The 24,528-nt window shown below is 38.1% G+C and overlaps 1 protein-coding gene and 1 pseudogene across 4 annotated transcripts in view; one reads left to right on the forward strand and one right to left on the reverse strand.

Annotated features, from left to right (window-relative positions):
- Positions 1-4,536: 4,536 nt before the first annotated feature.
- LOC147826961 (large ribosomal subunit protein eL37-like) lies at positions 4,537-4,907 on the reverse strand (annotated as a pseudogene).
- A 6,042-nt stretch (positions 4,908-10,949) lies between these two features.
- Positions 10,950-24,528, forward strand: part of Rtn4 (reticulon 4) — a 69,697-nt gene continuing 56,118 nt past the window's right edge. Inside the window, exon 1 of one of the 4 annotated variants that reach the window (XM_004867277.4) lies at positions 10,950-11,811. In XM_004867277.4, the coding sequence (XP_004867334.2) occupies positions 11,238-11,811 (574 nt within the window). In that variant the 5' untranslated portion in view covers positions 10,950-11,237. Of the gene's footprint in view, positions 11,812-18,139; positions 18,208-24,528 lie in introns of those variants that run through there. The other 3 variants (XM_004867278.4, XM_004867279.4, XM_087216380.1) reach the window with 3 other exon arrangements.

Raw genomic sequence — 24,528 nt, forward strand, 5'->3', positions numbered from 1 at the left:
TCTCTGGTGTGAGAAACTGAAAGTGTAAATAAGGATCAAAATATATAATAGATAATGTGAAACAGGAAGTAAAGTTCCTAAGGGGAAGGGGAAGTGGGAGGGGTTGGGGAAAGGAAAGAAGGGAATGGAATTAATATGAGAAAAAGAAAAAAGGAAACAAAGTCTTTGTAAACTGGGAGGGGTAGAGGGGTTGAAAGAAGGGGCAGGGGAATGGGGAAAAAATAAGAAACAAGATATATTATGCAAAGGTACAAATTTCCAATGATGAATGTCATTTTATTGTATACCTAAAATGTACCAATAAGATTAATGAATTAAAAAACCCTGCAATTAAAAAAATTAGTGTGGTAAAATATATTACAAAAAATTTACCATTGTAACCATTTTTAAGTTACAGTTCTGTGATATTACTCACAGTGTAAATCTCCTGCTTCTACCTCCTTCAGTGCTGGGATTATAGGTGTGCATCATTGTGCTTGTCTTTCTGCAGACTTCCTGAGAGCAGAATGTGGGTATAGGGGACCAGGGGTTCTACTTTTAGTTAATCCACTTGTTTTCAATCCTGCCGCCTGTAAGGTTGAGTGTCTAAGGAGTTCTGTGCCTCAAATTGCCTTGGTTCTAATTGCTATTGTCTCTTGAGAGATATTTAAATTGTAATTTCATTCACTAAGTCAGTACCTTCCCCTCCATTTGTTTGTCTTCCAAAAATGTGTTGAAGTGTTTTATTCACTGTTGTTTCCTCTCTTGTTCTCTTTGTCCTTCTTGGTTAATTATTTTTACTGCTTTACTGAGACATTTTGACAGGGTTTTGGATGAAGAGGCACTGAACACATAATACACCATATTTAACTTGAGTGACTAGCATTTATCATTCATAAATGATTTGCAACTTTTTTTTATCACTTTCAGGAAAATTTCTACTTGACAGTAAATAAAACAGATTAAATGGAAATTCTAAATCACAATAACTCTTGGTAATAAAAGAAAAATGAGTTTGGAAAAGTCATGGTCAGGTAATATCCTATAGAAGTTTTGTTTTTGTTTTTGTTTTTTTGGGGTACTGGGGATTGAACTCAGGATCTTACACTTTCGAGGCAGGCACAGTGCCACTGACCTAAATCCCCAGCCCCTTTTCTATCCTATAGCATTTTGAGTAATGATTTTTCTAGGTTTTCTGGGAAAAAGTAGAAAACAAGGTGCATAAGAGCATTATATTTGTTGATTTAAAAAATCATATAGCTTATAAATTAGCAGTATATTAAAGAATAATGTATTATCTAGTTAAGTTTATAATTTAACGAAGTTCACTTATTCTTATGTTGCTTTTCTTCTAGCCATTTCCTTCTCTTTAGATTCTTCATTAGTAAATAGTTACAGGAAGAGGCTAAAGTCCACCAGGCAATTCTACTTGCTATGGGCTAAAATGCTAGAGCTACCAGCTTAACGAGGGTTTAAGGATTATCTGAAGGCTTACATCATTGGTCCTGTCCCTACTGTTGTACATTTCTTAGTGCTAAATATAATTATACTGAGTATTTACTGATATGCTTGCTATTTTTGAGTTGAGTTTCATATTTAAGTGGATAGAGAAGTTTTTTTTTTTAAACACTCACTTAAAAACTAAAGAACTGGATACAAACAAGAGCTTTGTAAAGTTGTTTTAAATTTTAATATTTATTCACTTGCCCAGAAAAGTAAAGATTAAGTTGAGATAACATGGTAAGAATACATCCTGGGCTGGGGATGTAGCTCAGTGGTAGAATGCTTGCCTAGCATATGCAAAGACCCTGGATGAGATTCCCCAGCATGGGACAGGGCCAGAGGTGAGAGAAGGGATTATATCCTGAAATGTTACATGTTGATGTCTTCTAAGACTTTTTTCTTGGCTGTTTTTTTTCTATAGGAGCAGGAAGTATCCATCAACCTGCTTGGCCATCCCCTTCTCCCAGCTCCCCCAAACCCTGACTTGTGAAACCTAACAGACTTTGGTACAAGCTCTCCAGATTACACCTTTCTCCAGTGCCTAGCCTTGTTTATTCTGGTGCTTTCAGGCTATTTCTAACCTGATTTTCTGGAGTCAACTCAAGTTTAATATATCTAAAACTTAGGTCATCCGACATTACTCATCCAAACTGTGTTTCCTTTCTTGACTTCTTTGGAATGGCAGCACCAGTTTATCTTGTCGCCTAAGCTTAAACCTTAGCATCAGCTTTCCTTTCTTGTTTTCCATTAGCTCTCCATATTATTAGTCACCAAATTCTTAAATGTTTTTCAAATTTATCTCCTATTTTCTATGCCATTAATTTAGGCTCTCATCAGCTGAACTAAAAATCATAATTATGTTTTCATTGAAACCACAGTACAGAAGCTATAATAAAGTTATTGGGTTATACTTACCCAAAATATTGTATCTTTACTATTTTGTTCCTTACTCTAGTGTCCATAGACTATTTTTTATCAGAGTTATTTTTGTAAATTACTAACCAGTTAATTCTACGATTCTGCTTAGAGACCTTTAATAATTGTTACAAAATGATTCCACTCTTCAGTGTGACATTTGAGTCCCTTTACTGTCTGTACTTACCTTATTTTTTTATTGTTTTATTTTTGATCAATTCTTACCTCTCTAGCTATACCAGATGCCTAGGTCTTGAATTTTTGCAGATGTTTTGCTTTTCCTTGCCTCTGTAGATAGTATTTCCTTTTCTTTCTCTACCTTAAAAGCTCAAGTATCAACTACTTTTATGAAGCCTTCTCTAAACCATGCTGGAACTTGCCTCCCTCCCACATCTATATACCATTTATATTTTTGTTTGTGTGAGTTTCTGAGACATATATTCTTATGTAAACTAAACTGCATATTCCTGGATATCAGGAAATGTGTTTGTTTTTCATTACCTAATCCTAGATACTCAATAAATTTCAGTTGAATAAATTAGTACTATTTATTCTAAAGATAGGGACAATCTAGTTTCTATCTCTATTGAAGATAAAGCAACAGAATTTACACTTTAATCTTTTGATATCAGGAATAGAGTTATATATTAGAATATTTAGAAGACTCTAGCTTTCCTCTCCTCTTCCTCCTCCTCCTTCTCTTCCCTCTCTCCCCCCCTCCCCCCCTTTCTCTCTCCTCTCAACAATGCTAGAGATTGAATCCAGGGCCTCCCACAGAGCTACATCTCCAGCCCTTTTATTTTTCGTTTTGTGACTGGATCTCCATAAATTGCTAAATTACCCAGCCTGGGCTTGCACTTGTGATCTTCCTGCCTCAGCCTTTCCTAGTGGTGGAATTACAGCTATGCACCACCATGCGTGCCAAAACATAAAATTGTAATCATGTAAGGTAGCACAGAAATTATTTTGCTTTGATTTTTTTGTTTGTTTCCAGTACTGGAGATCAAACTCAGGACCTTATATTTGCAAGGCAGGTGCAGCTCCACTGAGGTACACCTGGCCCTATTTTGCTTTGATTTGTGCGGCTAAATCAAAATTAATTTTTTGGTAACTCAAATATAATTTTCATACTATGTCAACATAAATTTCACCACAAAAATGATACACATTGAAATAGACTAAGAAAATGCAATAATAATGAAGAGGCCCCAATAACTGTAAAGGACAAAGATTAGTTTTATTTTTAATTATGACTTTACTTACCTATTGTATAATTTCTTTTTAAGGTTTAAAGCTTTATTTTAGATCTAATAGTAGTTGTCAGTGCTTTAATAGCATGACTGAAGAATATAATATTTATATTTTCTCATTACAGAATGAATTTAGTTTGTCAAGAGGTTAACTCCTTAACTATGAACTGCATTTCACAAAAAGGTGTATTTCAGAAAATCTAAAATCCAGTGAAGTGGTAAGGATAGTGTAGCAAGCTTTTTGATTTTTTCACTTTAGATTGCCAAAATGATGTTTCAGTCTTTTTTTAACAGAAAGGTTGAATGCAATTCAGTAGTGCTTTGAATATAGGCAAAATATAGGTGAAAGAGCTGTGGTTGAAAGAGCTTGAATCAGGTTCATCTAGAATCCACCTTTTATCTTTCTTTTATGACTGCTGAACCCACTCTGGAATTTACGTATTGCAATATGCAGGCAAAAGTAAACCCATCCTTAGGCCTTTTAACTCTTTCAAGAGGCACTGCCTCATGATGCAAGGCCATTTAACCTGTTCTACATATACCAGCTATGGTATCAAGCATTTTCAATGAGGTATAATATTATAGAAATGCAATGGGCCATTTTCCTAAGTAGTGAATCTCCCTTTTCTGAAAACATATGAGTACATTTTTATTGTTTATTGTTATATTTCCCTTGTTTTGAACAGGGCTTGGTGCAGAATATATAACCAGCAAGTTCTTCTTCTTCTTCGTCTTCTTCTTCTTCTTTCTCCTCCTCCTCCTCCGCCTCCCTCCTCCTCCTCCTCCCCCCCCTCCCTCCTCCTCCTCCTCCTCCTCCTCTTCTTCCTCCTCTTCTTCTTCCTCCTCCTCCTCCTCCTCCTCCTCCTCCTCCTCCTCCTCCTCACCAAAGCATTTATTGTGAGTAATCGTTGAAATTCTCAAGATGAACTGGATGCTGGAACAGCTGCTCTCCTGGGTTTAGGTGTTGTTCCTTCACGGAATCCATGCCTGAATCTGTGATACACAATTTTTAGGTACCTCATTCTCCCAGTTCCGGTGGTATTCTGCCTTTTAGCCTTTACACTCCAGTTATACTTTCTCTTGCGCTTGGCAGGGTAGCCACATTTGCATGAAGGTGATAGGTCTTAGAGCCAAAGCAGCGGCACAACGTGTGCGTCTTATTACGACGCTTTCCAAAAGATGACGTTCCCTTGGTCATCTCGCTTGTGCCGCCGAAACCAAAGAGAGCAAGTATTTCTTGTATGAATCAAAAACATAAAATAGAAGCAAACATTAGATATTTCAATTAATTTTTACTGTGTAATGAAATATCCAAAAGTTTTAAACAATCAAGATTTATTATTTTTCATGACTGTGGATTGGCTGGACACTCTCAGATGGTTTCACAAGGACCCAGCTGAATGGGTGGAACAGCTAGGTGTCTGTCTCCTTGTGTACCTCATCCTCCAGGATGAACACCTGGAGCTTTTCACAGAGCATCAGCACTCCAGAAGAGTGAGTGAAAGCTGCAATGCTCTGATGATTAGGCTTGGAACTCTTCTAGGGCATTTGTGGCTCAAGAAAGTTACAGACAGCTCAGAAGAGGTAGGGTAATTGACCTCCTCTGGTAATGGGAATTGTTGCATAGAGTTTGCTGCTATTTTTCAAAATTTATCCTAGACGACCAACTTTAAAAAAAATCTTCTGTTAGAGAACTATTGTAACAGGAAGGCAACTGGTCAAGCTGACCTTCCAACTCGAGATTCTATGATTCTACTACATTAAAATTTGTGTTCTCAGGGAGAACAGTTATTAACTGGTGTTAGCTGGAAACCTTAATCTTCTTCTTCTGGTAAGACTTTTTTTTTTTTTTGGTACCAGGGATCGAACTCGGGACCTTGTGCTTGTGAGTCAGGCGGCAGAACCACTGAGCTAAATCCCCAGCCTGGTAAGACATTTTTAAAGATAATTCATTGAATAATTATTTTAAAATTATTATTACGACGTAGAATTTGTAGTATTCATCTAACCACTTCAAGTGCCCATAAGAATCTTCTTGTGAGAGTAATATTTACATCTAGTTATAGTAGGGTATAACTAGCTGCTTTATCTTTTTTTTTTTCTGGTATTGGGGACTGAACTCAGGACCTTGTGCTTGTGAGGCAGGCGAAGCACCACTGAGCTAAATTCCTGGCCTGTTGTTTTAATTTTAGTATAGCAGTAATATTCTCCTCTTTCTGCTTTGTTGATCATTCTAGGAACAACAGGTAAACTTTTTATTCATCCGTCAAATACTGTTTGATAGTTTTATTACTGATTAGTTTTATTTTTATTCTGCATCAGAGTGCCTATATAATTGTCTTGATATTTACTGCTGCTTACTATTAAATTTGTAAATCTACCACTTTCCTATAAATTTTTTTTTTTTTTTTTTTTGCTACTGGGGATCGAACTTGGGACCTTGCGCTTGCGAGGCAGGCGCCGGAACCACTGAGCTAAATCCCCAGCTCCCTATAATCATTTTTAAGGAAACTTTTATTAAAAGTATTCCCTTGAGACTACTTTAGTAGTAGTAGAAACAGACATATGAAAGCAGAAATATCATATAAGAAATTTACAAACAATGTGTTGAAACTCTAGGAATTTCAGAACAATTGTAATAGTCTAAACTGTGACTAATAGAAAAAGTTCATACCATAGAATTTTGTTAGAATATTTTCATATGTGTATGAAATTGAAAGCCAGACATTCTTTGATAATTTTTGATATGACTTCAAATATGACTATTTTAGTCATCATTTCAAGAATCTGTTTTATTTATTTATTTATTTATTTAAAGTTTATTGGTACATTTTAGGTATAAAATACAGTTACATACATCATTGGGATCTTGTACCATTACATGAGTCTCTTGGTTCGTATTTTTTTCCCCTTCTCCTGCCCTCCCTTCACCCCCCTCCACCCTTCCCTATATGCAAAGATTTTGTTTCCATTTTTTTCCTCTTCTCATATTTTTTCTTTTCCTTTCTTTCCTTTTCCCTACCCCTCCCACTTCCCCTGCTCCTTTAGACCTTTACATCCTATTACACAATATCAATTATACATTTTTTAAATTACAATATCAAGATCTAGGAGACATTACCATAGATTTTATAGAATTTAAAAGGATATAGAAAGCATATTTCAAAAATCTGTTTTGAAATAAATTTGAGAACTTCTAAGAAGTACCTTGGAAGACAAATTAATGAAACTAACTCTGGAGGAAATACAACATTTGAATAGCACCTATTAAAGAAAGTATATTCCTAGCTTGAAAACCTACCTATATGACAACAGCAGGCTCATATACATTTTAACTGATAAATTCTATCAAACTATTAAAGCAGAAAAAAGAAGGAACACTTCTCCCCTCATTTTAGGAAATCAACATTGTGCTAATCCTAAAACTGGATAAAGATAACAGAAGAAAAAAGTATGAACATAGATAGAAATTTGTTTAACAAAACAAACTATTAGAAGCTTGATCTGGCAGTATGTAGAAAGTGGTTTTGTTATAGGGATGGCAGTGTTGGTTCAGCATTGGAAGATCCACCCCCAAGTCATTTTAACAGAGGAAAGGAAAAGGCCATATGATCCTGTCACTAGTTGGAGAAAAAGTATCAGACTACTTTCTACAGCTGTTCATGGTAAAAGCTATCAGGAGACTAGAAGTAGAACAGAAACTTCTCAACAGATTAAAGACATGTACTCCATACTTCCAGCGAGAATGCCTTATATAAATGGAGAAGATACAATGCTTTCTCCTCAAGGTGGAGAACAAGGACAGATATGCTTACTCTTTATCTGTCCATTAAACTTTGAAACCTAGCCCCCACCAAAATAGTCTGGCAATAAAATGACACAATTAGGATAGGATTGGCAAGGTAGAAGCAAAATCTTTATATGTAGATGAAATGATCATCTACAGAGAAAATACTAAGAAATCTCTAGGAGCCCCTAGAACTTGTATTTGAATTTAGCAGGATTAGAAAACACAAGGTCTATATAAAAATTCAAGTCTATGTATACTTGCTATAAATGAAGAATTGGATATTGAAATTTAAAAGTTATGTAGGAGTACAAAGGACCTAGAAAAGTAAAAAAAAAACAAAAACAAAAAACAGTGTTGGAAGACGTTTAGTACCTAATTTTAAGACTTCCTCTAAAGCTACAGTAATCAAGGCAGTGTTGGTGTAAGGAAAGACATATAGATCATTGGAATAAAACAGAGTCTAGAAATAGAACCACACATATATGGTTCACTGAGTTTTGAAAGATTATTTAACATTAACATTTCATAGAATATAAACTCAATTCAAGAGCAGAGGAAAAGATAGTGTTTTCAGCAAATGGCCCTAGAACACCTGGTATCCGTATATAAAAAATTAACCTCAACCCTTTATTTCCATACATAAAAATAACTTGATGGGATCTATGAATCTAAATATGAAAGCCTAAAACTATAAAACTTTAAGAAGAAATTATAAGGGAAAACGTTTATGAATTCAGGGTAGGCAAGAACTTCCTAGGATACAAACATGATGTATAAAAGAAAAAAACTGATAGATGAGATTCCATCAGAATTTAGAACTTTAAATGACATCATTAAAATGAAAAGTAGTCCTTAAACAGACCATATTTACAATGCATATAACCTATGGCCAGAATATATAAAGAACTCTTACAGCTCATTAACAGACAACCCAATTAAAAAGTAGACACAAGAAGATGATAAATAGCCAGTACAGCACAAGGAAAGCTGTGCAACACTAGAATCAGAAAAATACTAATCATGAACAATAACAAGACTGAATTATATACTCACTAGGGAGATGAAGTTAAAAGTTTTAAAAGCCTTGTCATGACTTTTTCTTTTTGTTGGATTCTCCCCCTTTGCATTTAATTTGTCAAGCCCAACGGATTCATTCTGCTGAGTTTCCTGGGGTTGTGATCCTCATTGTCTTTTCCTAGGATATTGTCTAAAATTTTCTGGAGTGCTGGTTTGGTATTCATGAAGTTCCTAAGGTGCTCTTTATCATGAAAGTATCTTATTTCTCCATCAATTTTGAAAGATAGTTTTGCAGGGTACATCAATCTGGGTTGGAGAATCTGTTTTATTTAAAAGTTTTAATTTGGCATTAACCTCTGCCCCTAAGTTGTACACTAACATGCCTCTCTTCCTAACCCCTGAACCCCTGAAGAAAAATAAAAACAAACAAACTCAAAGCAATTTATAATCCTTTTGTAGAAAGCCAATTCATCTCCGTGGAATTCATGTGCTAGCTGTTAAACAGATTGCTAATAATTAACCTGTTAAAGTAACATTGCCAGGAAATCTTGCTCTACTTTTTCTTTTGTAAATTAATAAACTTTCTTAGCTAGTTATACATTATGTAACTAGATGTGAATAACTCTCTAACGACTTTATTTTAGTGTTAGGTTTAAGTCCAGAGTTCTCATATATTCTAACTCCTACCCCCCGCCCCCAGTATACCTTTTATTAACATCTTGCATTGATGTGGACTGTTTGTTACAATGGATAATAATTCTGTATTATTTTTTAGCTGTGCTGGGCTCAAACCCAGGGCCTTGCACATGTTAGGCAAGCATCCTGCCACTGAGCTACATCCCAAACCCCAGTATTGATGATCATTAACTAAAGCCCATAGTTTACATTACAGTTTACTTTTTTCTATTGAATAGTTCCATGGGGTTTCCAAATGCATAAATGTAACACAGCTAGCATTACAATACAATAGTCTCACTGTCCTAAAAAAATTTCTGTGCTCCATCTGTTTATCCCGCCCTGCAACTACTTTTCTTCAATTCCGAAGTAAGCCTAACGTAACATTAATTGATTGGAGTTAAGAATTTGCTTAAATCATAAGTGATTCCCTATGGCAATCAAAATTTCTTAATCATTAATGTAGACCAGCAATGTCCAATAGAAATATAATGTAAACCATGTTTTAAAAAAATTTTAGGAGCTACTTTAGTGAATAGTACTTGTCCCAATATATCCAGAATACTGTACTATCATTTTCAACGTGTAACCAATGTGGAGGTTTTTTTTTTTTTTTTTTTACAGTTCTTGGTACTAATTTTGCAGTTTTTAGTACTAATTCTGGAAATTCAGTGTGCATTTTCAGACATTCCAAGTGCTAAATAGCCAGTGACTAGGTACTAGACAGTTTAGGTGGACTATGTGCAACCTGAATGCAGGTTATTGTCCTCTCTCCAAGCCTCCAGAGTAGGCTTGCAGTCAGTTTTTTAAAGTTGTATTAGAAAGATAAAAGGGCTGTCCCCTCTCAACGCTGAGTCTTATATGTTCTGCAACCACTTTAAAATTCTCCAGCTCTGGAAAAGCAGACTGGGGAACATACTTATTTCACCTATCAGACCAATGAGTATTGGGCTTCCTGAATCTTAGAAAGCCCGAATCATATGAAATTGTTGACTCATGAGATGACTGAAACGTAACGGGAACAAAGTTTGCCATCCAAGGCATCTTTGTGTTTCTATTTTCCTCTCTTCCCTTGCTTCTCTTTTTGGATGACTCATTCTCCTACCATGTAAGCCTCCTATACCAGGCAAAGCCCACCGTCTCTTTGGAAGAGCTGAGTTTCAGAAGGTCAGCCCCACAATCCCAGATTATCTAGCACAGCTGTTTTGCCTACCTCATCCCAGAATCTGCAGTTTGAACTGGTGTGAGCCTAAAACTGTCAAAAGTAGCCCCCCCCGCCCCGGCCTTCTTTTAGGGTGGTGGTCGTAATGTAATTTAGGAATTTAAGTTAGAAAAAGTATAATCTTTTACTTCAAAAATTTTAAAATCTTTAAGTCCGACTTCATAGTCCTGCTAGTAGCTTTCTCCATTCCGGCTTTTTCCTTTCTGGGGAGGAAAGTTTCCATCCTCAGTCCCCCCCCCCCCCCCCCCCCCGCCCCAAGCTAACGCCCTTCCGGTGGCTCGTTAGGAACTCGTCCAAACCCTCAGGGACAGCAGCCCGCCCCCCTCTCGCAGGGTTCTAACTACAGATTGCCCTCCAGCTGTAGGCAAGGCCAAGACCCCACCCCACCCTCATCAACCCAATGTTGGGGGGGTGGAGCTCTTAGCTCCACACTCCGCCCATCAAATCAACACCAGCCGGTCAGAGAGAGGAAGTGCAATAAGCCCCATCCACCTTCATCTCTTTCCCTTGCTGTTGGGCTGGCTAGCTGCCCTTTTTCTCTATCCCACAGCCGATTGGTTCTCTCCCTCCCGCGCCAGTCCCTGCGCTCCTTGCCGGGGAGGGTGAGTCACGCCAAACTGGGCGGAGAGTCTACTGGCCTCTCCTTCACTCATCTGGGCGGCGGCGGCGGCGGTAACTGGGGACGGGGCGGGTGGCGCATCACGGGAGAGGAGGCAGGCGGAGCAGTCTCATTGTTCCGGGAGCCGTCGCCACCGCAGGTCCCTCAGCTCGGTCGGCCCGGCCCCTGTCTGTGCTCCCCAACCCCCACCACCTCCTGGCTCTGAGAAGAAGCGGCCTTGGCGGCGGCGGCAGCGACAGCTGCAGCATCATCCCTGACCCGCCGGCCATGGAAGACCTGGACCAGTCGCCTCTGGTGTCCTCGTCCGCGGACAGCGCGCCCCGGCCGCAGCCCGCCTTTAAGTACCAGTTCGTGAGGGACCCGGAGGACGAGGAGGACGAGGAGGAAGAGGAGGACGAGGACGAAGACGAAGACGAAGACCTGGAGGAGCTGGAGGTGCTGGAGAGGAAGCCCGCCGCCGGGATGTCTGCGGCTCCGGTGCCGCCTGCCCCCGCGGCCCCCGCGCCCCTCGCGCCCCTGCTGGACTTCGGGAATGAGTTCGTGCCCCCGGCGCCCCGGGGACCCCTGCCGGACGCTCCCCCAGCCGCCCCGGAACGGCCGCCGGCGTGGGACCCGATCCCCGCCTCGTCGGCCGTGCCCGCGCCGTCCCTGCCGGCGGCCGCCGCAGTCTTGCCCTCCCGGCTTCCCGAGGACGACGAGCCTCCCGCACGGCCGCCCCCGCCGCCCCCCGCCGGCGTGAGCCCCCTGGCCGAGCCCTCCTGGACCCCGCCCGCCGCGGCGCCCGCCGCGCCCCCCTCCACCCCGGCCGCGCCCAAGCGCAGGGTCTCCTCGGGCTCCGTAGGTGAGTGCCGCGCCCCCCTTTTGTGTGCAGGGCCTCCTCTCCTCCCCGGGGGCTTTGTCTGCGGACGTCGGGGCGACGGCGCCCCCCCTGGCGGGAGGCGCGGAGAGAAGGGTGGGGCGGCCGCGGAAGCCGGGGCTTGTTCTTTATTGTCTGTCTCGGTTTCGGGGAAGACGTGCACACCACCCTGCGCGCGCCAGGTTCTTTGCTCTGGTCCCTACTCCTTTGCTTACTGGAAGTTAGGCACCACCCCTAGTAGGAGCTGGGTGTGTAGTGAGCAGCTAGGGTTGTAGGCTCATTGGGCTGGCTTGGCCTGGAGGTGAGGATGGAAAGGCTGTGGCACCCTAATCTTTTTAGGAGGGGCTTTTTTGTCTTGCTGCTAAGGAAAAGGTGCAGTTTAGCTGATGGACTGTTTGCTCGCATTCAGTGCCGGGCCTGCTCTCCGCTCTGCCTGGCGTGGAGGGGCCCTTATATTTCACCCCTCTTCTCGTTGCGCTTGTGGGGAGCTGGGCGAGTGGAACGTCCACATTGACCCAACTGCAGTGCAGGGAGAGCGCCTCCAGTGGCGTGTTGGGAAGAGAACTGGGAAGGAGAGACTTCTGGCAAAGTCCTGTCCCCGCCCAGCTCGCTCGGGTGCATTGTGGCAGCTCTCCACCATCTAAACCCAGCCAGGAAACAGGATCTGGGCATTGTGTTTCGAGGGGCACAGTTCTGCCAGGGTCTCAGCTGCAGTGAGAGGAATTGCCAACTGTTATTGTGGACTCGCTCGGTCTCTTAATGCGTCGTAGTTGTATCTTGGAGAAAAGGCAAAATGGTTGACGTTCTTAGAAAACCTGTGGATTCCTTGTGAGAAAATAGCTAATTGAATTTGTGGTAGACTTGCCGAGAGACTTAATGAAATGTTGTGAGACAGATGTTTTCAAATTTTGATTAGAAATACTATTTTTCAGGGGGCCGGGGATTTAGCTCAGTGGTTCCACCGCCTGCCTTGCAAGCGCAAGGTCCCGAGTTCGATCCCCGGTACCAAAAAAAAAAAGAAATACTATTTTTCAAATTGAGAGACCACATTTTTATGACCTGTAAAGTGGCTTTCGAATCTTTTCATTCACATAAGTACTTGATTGTATATTATTACATTTTTATTGTTAGGAACATAGTTTTATTACCCTTTTCATCTTGGGAAATTGTTGTGGAAGGGAAAAAATATCTTCTTAGATGCATATTGCTAAGTAGCTCAAAGGTTAGGGACTTAGTGTCGCACTAGCAGTCGGACATTTCTTTATATTTAAAGGTGTAGAATCAAGTGATTTAACTGCTGAGAAATCTTGATGGGCTTGTAGAATTTTGCAGATGGTTCATTTCTTAGAAAAGGGTATCAGTCTGAAATCACACGATTTTATTCTTCAATTCACACATCTACAGTAGGGAAGATAGGCCAATTGTGATGTTTCTGAATAACATTTTTATATTGATGTACTCCAGCCCATTATTCAGAACAATAATAACTACATTAAAGATCTTAGAATGTGTGGAGTAATTCAGGCTTTCTTTTTTGGTATGAAAAGACACATTTGAGGGAAATCAGGTAAAAAAATGAATAAGCAGGATTTGTAATTGCTGACAAAAGTGTACCAACTTGTCACGTTATATTCCTGCTGGGAACAAAGAGTTCTGTTCTTGGAACATTGGGGATTCAGGAGGACAGCATTATTTTGAAATCATGACTGTTGAAATACTAGATTTAGAAGACAAAGGAGAGAATATTGTCTGTTCAGGTCTGTATAATTTTGCATTGATGATGCTTATTTGGAAATTTCAGTTTTTTTAGTAAATGCAAGAACAGTGATTATGGTCATGGATAGTTAAACCATTTCAGCATCTAGATTTCTTAATTGACAGAAGTTTGCTTGTTAATTGAACCCATTACTGATTTTCTTCTAAGACCCATGCACTGTTCCAGGGTTTGCCAGTGTAGCAGTGAGTGACACATGGGTTCCCCATTGGGGGGTAATAATCACATAAAAAAATTACAGTAGTGGTGTTGTGAGGTAAATAAACAGATGATGGCATAGAGAATTGAGCCATGTGGGGCTTTTTTTAGGTTCGGTGACACAGTCTTCAAGCTACAACTAGGGCAAAAGCCCCAAGGCTGAAATGAGCTTGATAAGTGAGTACTCTACCCAGTAAGACTACTGAGGAAAACTTGTGAGAGTGGTGGCAGATGAGAGTGGAGAATTGGCCTACCTTCAGACCATATGGGGTCATAAGTCATGGTAAAAAAATGTTTGGTTTTAAAAGTATGTTTCTAATTTTGGAGTTAAACTACAGGTTTTGAGGATTGGGAGGGACTGAGGACCGATGTGAATAAAGACAAAGGAGGTGAGAAATGTGCAGAGCATAATTAAAGAAACAGACCAACAGGAAGAAGGTTTACAGATCCTGTTACTTGTGTATTGAACGTTGCCGTTTACATTAGTTTTTATTTGACTTGCATTTTCATCCTCTGTTGGTAAGTTACACTTTCACTGTTTGCTTTTGCGTGTGAAACATCTCCATTGCAATGCAGTCTCGCTAAAGTGAGACTGATGCCTCTAACTTGGTCATTTTTCATGGAAAAAAAATCCTTTCAGTTGAAAAAGTGCTTTGTTAACTGTCTGGTCTATGAGAATATGCAAGGGAAACTAAATAGAAATGATTTGAAGTAAGTGTAAACATTATCAGTAGAGTTGACTTTGAGCTGCTCTCTGGATGTGTTCTGAACAGGTGTTAAGACTGAAAATGTGTGGCAGATCAGGATATTGGATGCTGAATTTGGATTTTATCATTCTATTTAATCCATGCTCTGACATCCAAAGTTCTTTGCTTTGGGCAATTTATGTTATAAAACAAAAATGTTTTTATTGTAGTTATTTCTAAAATATAAAGTTACTTCATTGTTTTTCATTATTCTAATTTACTGCTCTAGGCATTGAGAATCCACTGAAGATTACTGAGCTGAGGCTAGGCATCATGAAAGCAGTGTTAGAAAATTAATGACATGTTCAGGGTAGGTCAGAAAGGAAAGCCATGAACTTATTCAGAAAGCTTTTGCAGTATTTCCAAGAGGTGAGTAGGGCCTGAACTAATTTATTATTGGTTTATTTAGTGAAAATAAAATAGAGCAGAGGAATATAAAAGACTGTAAGAAGCAGATTTTTTGTTTTTGTACCGGGGATTGAATTTGGGACCTTGCACTTGCATGGCAGGCGTGGCGCCACTGAGCTAATCCCCAGCCAGAATTTAATTGGTTGTGAATCCCTTTGGTAGTTAGGTTACAAAGAAGCAACTATTAGGACTTGGAGGGTGTGGCTGTAAATACTGAACAAATGAAAAAGAATAAGTGTTTATTAAATGAAAGTCGGAGACTATCCAAAGTTGTTAATCACCATAGGAATTTGTGTAAGAGTGAATATTATTTGTAAGTATAGTATATGGTTTTGTGCTTCAAGATTATAAGACTGTTTATTATATGATCATTTAATTTGACATAGGAGCATGTATTAGAAATTTTAAAAGATTTTGAGTGGTAGATACATAGTGTAAATCTTAAGTTCCAGGTTTGTTTTGTGTTTTGGGGGGACATCTCATTATGTAGTTCAGGTTGGCCTTGAACTCTGTAGTCCAGGCTGGCCTCAAACTTGCAGCAATCCTCCTGCCTCAACCTCCCTAGTGCTGAGATTACAGGCATGAGCCAGCACATCTAGCTTTAAGTGCCAGTTCTTAATGTAAAGTCCATGTAAACAATAATTTAAGTCCTTGGAGTAGATTTTTCTAAAGAAAAGGATCTCATGCCTTGTCCATGCCCTTGCCTTTCATTTTTATCTTGAAAGCAATGGCAAGGAATAGAAGTGATAAATGTATAGATTCTGAATAATTTATTAATCCATTTCTCATTTTCTGATTAGTAAAAAAATTAAAAATTAGTGGTATGCACCTTTATGGATAAGATGAATTATGTTTTAGATTGATTCCTAGGAAATGCTCTGTAAAATTTGTAGTCTTTTATAGTAATTTGCAAACTTTTTCTTAAAATGGTAATGAACACAGGTGGAACCTTAATGAATGGAATTGTATTTAAAAAAAGTGGTATTTTAGTGCTGACCATACTGCAAATTTATTATATAGTATAACATTATAAATGATATAATAAATTAGTATGTAATATTTATATAAAACATTTCTGAAGAGGGGCATATTGTATTAATTGCCTTTTTAATATATAATTTTATAATATACCTAAAAACAATTCATTTGAAACTGTTTATTGAAGGCCTTCAATTTAAATGGTACATTTTAAAGGTACTTTGCTAGCCCAGGATAAAAGTACCAGCAGAATAGAGATTTTCCTTCCTTCCCTCCATCCCTCCTCTCTCCCTCCTTTTTTCCTCCCTTCCCTCTCTCACCTTTTCTCTCCTTTTTTTTCCTATTTCCTTTTTTCAAGCTGGGGACTGAACCTAGAGCCCCAGGGCTTCCCACATGCTAACCAAGCATGTTCCCTACCACTGACATCCCTAGCCCCTGGAGGATATTTCTTGATTCTTCCCTGAAACTTCTGACTAGACTAATACCATCATCCTTTTTAACCCCCAAAGGAGTTGATCATTTCACATTTAAGCTGCTGGTTTTTATGTTTCTTGAAATGATGATTATTTTAAAAAAATATTTTTATTACCAGTAGTACATGTTTGCAGTATATAATGGTTACATTCATTATGGAGAGTTGGTACATGTACATAACACATCTTAATTCTTTTTTTCACACCCCGCCCCCCCTGGTCCTTTCCCCTTTTGCAAAACATCTGTCTCCCTGTTTCGTATTATCTGTCTTTCTATTTTGCTCTTTGGTTTATTTATATTTTGGATTTTGCGTACAAAAGAAAGACGATTTTTAATTAAACTGCTTTCCTTATTTGTTCCCACAACAATCTGGTCTTACCTTAACATACTATATCATACCATGTATATGGTAATGACATGTTTACTCTTTTCTGTCCTCCACCATACCATACATTCACTCTTTTGAGGAAAAGGATTATATAACCTTATATCTCTGTTGCTGAGCACAGTGCCTTTAGATGTGGTAGGCATTAGTTACTTGTTTGATAAATAGGACGTTACAAATGAATGCTGATTGTTTTCATCTGTTTTCAGTTACTACAACAAAATAAATACTGAGGATGGATAATTTATAAAGCAAGCTTTATTTAGGTCATACAGTTCTGGAGGTTCAAAGGAATGGCATTGGCATGTTTGACTGTTATGAAGCTCTCATGGTGGATGGTATTACAGTGTCAGGAACATATGCAAGCACGAGTGATCATAAGGTGAGACAGGAAGCCAGGAATGGGGAGAGGCCAGTTTTGCTCTTCTATAGCAATCTTTATATGAAAACGAACTCAGAATCCCATGAGAACTGCCTTAATTCCTCTAAAGGCAGTGCCTTCAACTGACCTAATCACCTTCCACTGTTCTTTTAAAGGTCCCACTCTTTCTTAACATTGCCACCTTGAACACCAAACTTTTATCGCATAAACCCTTGGAGGACATTCCTAAGCCATAGTTTTGATGTATATATTTTGTGTGAATCTAAAATTACTGTATTATTTTCTGTCCCTAGAGAGCCCTAGTTTTTATAAGTAAGTCATTTATTTACATATACAAGGTAAAAATTTGCAAATGGCAATATAATAATGATAGAAATATTTTTCCGCTTGTTAAGCAGATTCCCCAAGTTGTATTCTGTAAATCCAGTCTTAGTAGTTTCTTAGGTATCTGCCTAGAAATATTGTATGGGTAATCTTTATTCTTTTTTCACTTTATACAAAAACAACTACAGGTAATCCATGAGTATACCATACAACCATCCCCCTTTATTCATGAGTTCATGTTCGTGGTTTCAGTTGCTTGTGGTCAAAAATATTAAATGGAAAAATTCCAGAAACAAGTAGTTCATTAAGAGTTAGTAGGACTCACACACTGTAATTTTGCACACCTCATCTGATAACCAAGAAGGCAACTGAGTAACTAATGGGCAGATAGCATATATTATACAGATACACTGGACAAAGTCATTGACATCCCTAGTTGGAAGGAGCGTGATGGTACTGGTATTATAGATTAGAGAGAGATAGGTGAATATGTATATGAGTATGTAGGGATATTTATATATATATATAAAATTATAAATTTGTTGGTGGTACAGAAGATTGAATCTAGGACCTCATGCGTGCTAGGCAAGGATTGATCCTCTGAGCTACACCTTTATCCTTTTTTATTTTTAAATTTTGAAACAGGGTCTCAAGAAGCTGATCATGCTGGCTTCCAATTAGTGATTCTCCTGTCTCAGACTTCTGATTACAGGTGTGTGCAACCACATTCTGTGATATTATGTATTTTTCTACAAACACATGACATTAGAGATATATTCAAAAATTTATTGTATACTGTAGTGAAATTTAGGCTTTTAAATACAAATATTAGCCTAGCCTGCTTAGTATGAAGTACTTGAATTAATGACTTATTCAGCTATTTGATCCTCCCTTTTCAATTGATTAAAGACTGGAAAAGAAAGATAAGTCTGTTTTTTCATTTCCAAAAGACAATATTTTTGTGTTGAGAAAGGAAAAAAAAACTCTGTATTCCTGTAGTAGGAGCTCGAGCTGCCAAATACTGGATTTTGTAAAGAGGAGTCTCTGAAATTTTTACTTGACCTATTAAGTTTCAAAAATAGTTTTTTTAATGGCTTACTCTCATTCATGGGCTTACTACTGATAAGTTTATAAAGTTTTGTTTAAACAACACTTGAAAGTTGTTTGGTTATATTGGTAGTCTGGTATATGTTCAATTTGATTAAAGAGTTAACACACCTTTTTCTCTTTATTAACTAGTCATAGGGCTAAGTGTGGGAACAAAAAAGGATGAGTAGAGGTTTTACTTGAGAGGGACATGTAGCAGATTAAGGGAAAACACACAAGCACCACATTGTAAAGATTTTCTATTCTTAAAACCAGAGAAAGCTTGTGGTTTTAAGAACAATCACATAATTACATACCCGTAAACTGCCTGCAGGTCTGTTTGCAAAACACCCCCCACCCCCAACTTTATGGGTTGATTTGTAAACTTGAATGATTGGAGGGCCAGGTACTATCATTAAATTCATTTATTTCATTGTTCATATGACCCTAGATGGAGCTGAACCTAAAGCATGTTTTTAAGCTACCAGCGCTTTTTTGGGGGGGTGGGGTACTGGGGATTGAACTTGGGTCCTTGCGCTTGCGCAGCAGGTGGTGAAACCACTGAGCTAAATCCCCAGCCCTCAGTGCTTTTGACCTTAGAAAATAAGGGGAATTTACTTTTTTAATTCTGTTGTTTTTTCTTCTGAGAAAGCTATTAAAGATGCTTAAACCTATCATGTACGCATTTCGTAGTCTTTAGAACTTTTCAGTCCAAACCCATCAATATTTTTTATTTACTATTGAACTCTACAAGATATTTTATAAGATACCCAATTTTACACTTCAGAAATGGTATCAAAAGTATTAATTACACAGACAGTAATATGAAATGGGCATAAAATAAAGCAATTTCTTTTTATTACTACTAGCTTAAATTTTGTTAAAGAGAGAAACAACTGTTTTAGGAGAATTGTAAGTACTTTGGTTGAAGATTGAATTTCAGTGTTCCATGCAGGGAAGAATAAGTTAATTCTATCAAAATTTGATATTTTAATCTTTATACAGAATCTGATGAAAACTTTGTTAGGTACTTTTGTTTTGCATAAAGTATGAAAATCAGAATGAAAAAGATAAAATATTTTATTGTATGATGTTGTAGACTATTCTACACGCTGATCTGCTTTAAAGATAAGGGGTGTAACTCACTACTTTTGAAGAAGGACCTAGATCAGTGGTGATGAACCTTTCTGTCAGCATGGGAGCCAAGTCACCCCAGCAGCCAAACATCAGATAACAATTGTTTTTTCTAAACTAAAATCTTAGTATTGAGGTTTAATTGCGGTGTTGGCACTCTGTGATAAATAAGTGGGTTTTGTGTCGCAGTTTGGGCACTCAGTCTCTAAAAGTTTCCCCATCACTGACCTAGATACTTTAAACTGCCAGTCTACCATCTGTCTCCTTCAGTAAAATTTTTGTTAATGAAATGTTTCAACGACCATTGATACAGTTAGCATTGAAAGAATAAAACACATATTTTAATAGTCTGCTGTAAGAGTTGTAGGTAAAACTAATGGCTTCAGTACAGTAGAATTTTGGTTTGTGGGATGATTAGTTTTTTGTTTTACTTTTTATTATGGAAAATGTCAACAAAGGAAGACAATAAATGAAACCTGCATGAATTTAATTCTGTTCTGACTCTCTCTGGTGATAGCATCAGATTCCTCAAGTGGAGGGGCACAGTCCTACAAGTCTGGTGGTCCTCTGGAAGTTTTCACTGACCAGCCTATAAATTGGGGTTCCTATGACCCCCACCCTTCTTGAGTTCAATTAATATGCTAGAGCAACTTAGAAAACTCAGGAAAACATTTATGTTTACTATCTTTTTATAAAGAATATTATAGGGCTGGGGATTCAGCTCAGTGGTTCTGCTGCCTGCCTTGCAAGTGCAAGGTCCCGAGTTCAATCCCTGGTACCAAAGAAAAAAGAATATTATAAAGGATACATATAAACAGCCAGTTGAAAGAGATTGCGTAAGCCATAGCATATGGAAAGGGGCAAGAGCTTCCTTACCCTCTTCCAGAGCACCACCCTCCAGGAACTGCCAAGTGTTTAGCTATGTAGTAGCTCTACAAATCCAGTCCTTTTGTTATGGGAGTTTCATTATGTTGGCATACTTGGTTATATCTTTGGGCCTCAGTGATCATCTCAGTGATCATCTTAAACTTCAGTCCTTTCCCCCTCCCTGAAGGTAGGGTGCACAGTGGGACCAGAAGTTCCAACCCTCTGATCATACCTTAGGTCTTTCCATGACCAGCTCCCATCCTGAAGTTTATTTTGGGACTCTCAGCCATCTCAATGACATGCAAAAGATACTTATCTCTTGGGAGAGTCCAAGATTTTAGGAAACTGAGATGAAAACCAAGTATATGTTTTATAATATTACCAAACTTTATTTAGCCATTATGGCCCTACCAACTATCAACCAATGTTCAATCCTGCCAGTCTCTCACCTCATAAATACTTCATTATGTATCTTGCAAACTTGTGAGAACTCCTTTTTAAAACATAACCACATGCCCTTAATTATTTTTCTAAGATTTTTCAATAACAATATCAACTGTCCAGCCAGTGCTCACATTTTCTATTTAGTGAATGTCATAAATGGTTTGTTTCGTTTTTCTGCAGTGGTGGAGATCGAGCCACCACTGTGTGTTTTAACAGAAATCAGAATTCAAGTAAGATCCCACATGTTTTGTTACAGTAGATTTGTTTTATGTCTTTTATCTGAGGGCTTTTCCTCATTAGCACTGTTCCTCCAATTTGTGAAGAATGCTCATACACCATTTTATCATTTTAATGCTTTAAAGAAATAATTCACATATAGTAAAATGTTAATAGTTAATTGTTAATAGTTTTATGTTTTAATAAATGCATATACTCATTTAACTCACATCTTTGCCAATATATAGTACTTTTCATTATGCCAGCAAGCTCTCTTGGGTTCTTAGCAGTCAATTCTCCAATTTATTTCATGTACTGGTCACCCTACCCTACCCCAATGTTATCCTGAACAACCTCTGCTTCTATTTACCATAGATTAGTTGTTTTTTTTTTTTTTTGTAGAGCATCATGTGAAATAGTAATGGTTTTGTGTCTGGCTACTTGGATTCAAATGGGATACTTTTATTAAGGTTTGTCAGTGACATTGCAATATAAGTATAATTTGATCCTTTTACTCCTGAGTTGTATTCCATGATGTGAATGTACCACAGTTTAATTATTCACTCACTTTTTGTTAGACATTGGATTACTTTTAGCTTCTGGCTATTAGCAAAAGAATGCAATGAACATTCTTATATAGATCTTTTTACATATGCTTTTATTTCTCTTGAGTAAATACCTAAGAGTAGAATTCCTGAAATTCTTTTGACATAGTGCAGTGGTTCTTTATTATTATTTTTTGGTCAATAGTGGGGCTCAAATCCTGGGTCTTCACCCTGGGCTATATTCCCCAGGATTTTGGGGGTTTTTTTTGTTTTAATTTTGAGACAGGGTTTCGCTAAGTTGCCCAGATTGGGCTTGAACTTGTGGTTCTCCAGCCTTAGCCTCCCAGAGTGCTGAAATTATAGGTATGCATCACTTTGTTTTATTACAGGAGAGGATTTTTGAGATAAGTGGAACTGAATCTTTATACTGTGTAAGAAGTATGCCTGCTCATTGCTCACAAGAAAAATGCCATTGCTGCTTTCCAAGGCGTGTTTCACTGTACCAACATCTTTGAAAAGATAGAAACAATGCCACTTAGTGCCCAGAGTCTTACTCACACAATGTGTAAAAAAAACGAAGCTCAGAGAACCGTTTCTTGACATTCTACATTAAATCCTTCAGTCCATGAATATTGATAAGGCTCTCTACTGTTTAGATCTTTTAATTCCCTCTGCAGTGCTTTGTAGTTTTCAGGCTGGAAATTTTGCACATCTCTTGTTAAATTAATGCTTAAGTATTTTATTTTTTTTTGTTTCTAAGTGATACTATGTTTTCATTCTCTGTTAGTCACTGTTATATGGAAATGCAGTTTGAGTTTTATGTTGCTTTTGTATGTCTCTTGCATGCTTGCTAAGTTCACTATTGGCTTTATCAAATTATATAACTATTAGGATTTTTTTTAACTGCACAGTCTTGTTATCTGCAAGTTAAGAAAGTTTTATTTTCCTTTCAGGTTGATATAGGGGGAACTCCAAAACCTACTAGATATCCGAAACGTGAGTTCGTGTTCTCTAAAATTGAAGAATGAATTCTAGGAACAACAGAGTTTAAGAGTAGGAAAAATTTATTGAGAGAAAGAAAGCTAAGAGACACAGAAGGGGGACCAGAAAGTGGGTTGCCCGCCCACCCCACTTTTCAAAGATGTTTTATACAGCAAAGCCATGTGGTGAGGCAGGTACAAAGTGGGACAAAACTATTAAGACCCAATGGAAATTTACAAGGCGGGCATGAGGTGGGACAAAACCATGACCCACCAATAAGATTACAAGTACAGTCACCCAGGTAATATTGATTAAATGGGAATCAAATGGGAAGACAAGCAGATACAAGAAATTTCCCATTTAGAATATCAATCACTGCTATCTATCTCTAGGAGAAGTAGTACTTCTTTTCCTTTTTATAATGCTAACCAGCGAATGTGCCTCAGTTATTCTCCATGTTGGTTCCTTGCTGTGTTGGCTCCTGGAGGGCTGGCGCCTTGAGGGAGGCCCTGTCTACCTGCCAACAAGATATCTAATTAATTTACCTGTCTATAGATGTGGTAAGAAGGCTAGTAGATTCCTTGTTTTATTCAGGCTCTTGAGTGAATACATTTAGTCTTTAATCATTAAGTATGATATTAGCTGGACATTTTCCCTAGATGTTCTGATCCTTAGGTTGAGAAAGTTTCCTTCTCACAGTTTGCTGAGAATTTTTATAATACATGTTGAATTTTGTCACAAGGCCTTTTGGGCATCTACTGAGATGATCATATGTTTTTTCTTTTTTAGGCTGTTGAATTTCATTATTTGATTTTGAATATTGAACTATGTATTCCTGGGATATATATCATTTGGTAATATTTATGCTTTTTATGAATTGCTGAGTTCAGTTTGCTAGTATTTTGTTAGTCCCTCACATCACCTTGGTGGTAAAAATTGAACCTAGGGTCTTGAACGTAGCATGTCATCTGCCCACACCCTATTAAAAGATTTTTGAATGTGTGGTTGTGAGTGGTAATGTTATATAAACTTATTTTCTTATAATGGCTTTGACTAGTTTTGGTATTTATGTGTATATGTCTACAGAATTCAGGAAGTGTTTGGTCTTTTAAATATGTGTAAGATTGGTACTACTCCTTGGTGTTTTATGGAATTCACTAGTGAAGCCTTCTAGATACGTAGTTCTCTTTGTTGAGGTTTTCAATTACAGTTGTACTTTTAATCACATAAGGCTATTCAGACTTTCTATTTTGCTTGTGTCTGCTTTAGTAATTTGTGTCTTTCAAGGAATTTGTCCATTTCATCTTGGTAAGTGGAAATTAAGGAATTTGTTCACTCATCTAAGTTGTCTAATTTATTGCCGTCAACTTGTACATAATCTCTTATGTATTTAGAGCCGTAGTAATAGTCCCCCTTTTATTTCTAATACTTGTTTCTCTGATTCTAGATTGCCAGATTTTTTTCCACTTCAAAAATTTAATTACTTTTTGGGTTACATTGTTTCCATTGACTGGTCTTAGATCATTCCTGCTTTTTCCCTGACTTTTTCCTGTTTTTAAAGTTACTGTAGTTTTGATTTTCAACAATGTGCCCTTTTGTGATTTTCATTGTGTTTCTGGGATTTATTGAGCTTTTTGCATCGGAATTATGTTTCAAATGCCAACTTTCGTCAAATTTTAGGCCATTTTATCTTTAATATTATTTTTCTACTTCAGTTACCGCTGCATTTTGAGGGAGGCAGCAATTGTTTTTGTGTGGGG

This window comes from Heterocephalus glaber, unplaced genomic scaffold (assembly GCF_053883595.1).
Source record: "Heterocephalus glaber isolate CG9 unplaced genomic scaffold, H.glaber_assembly_v1.0 deba00001457, whole genome shotgun sequence".
Taxonomy (NCBI): Eukaryota; Metazoa; Chordata; class Mammalia; order Rodentia; family Bathyergidae; genus Heterocephalus; species Heterocephalus glaber.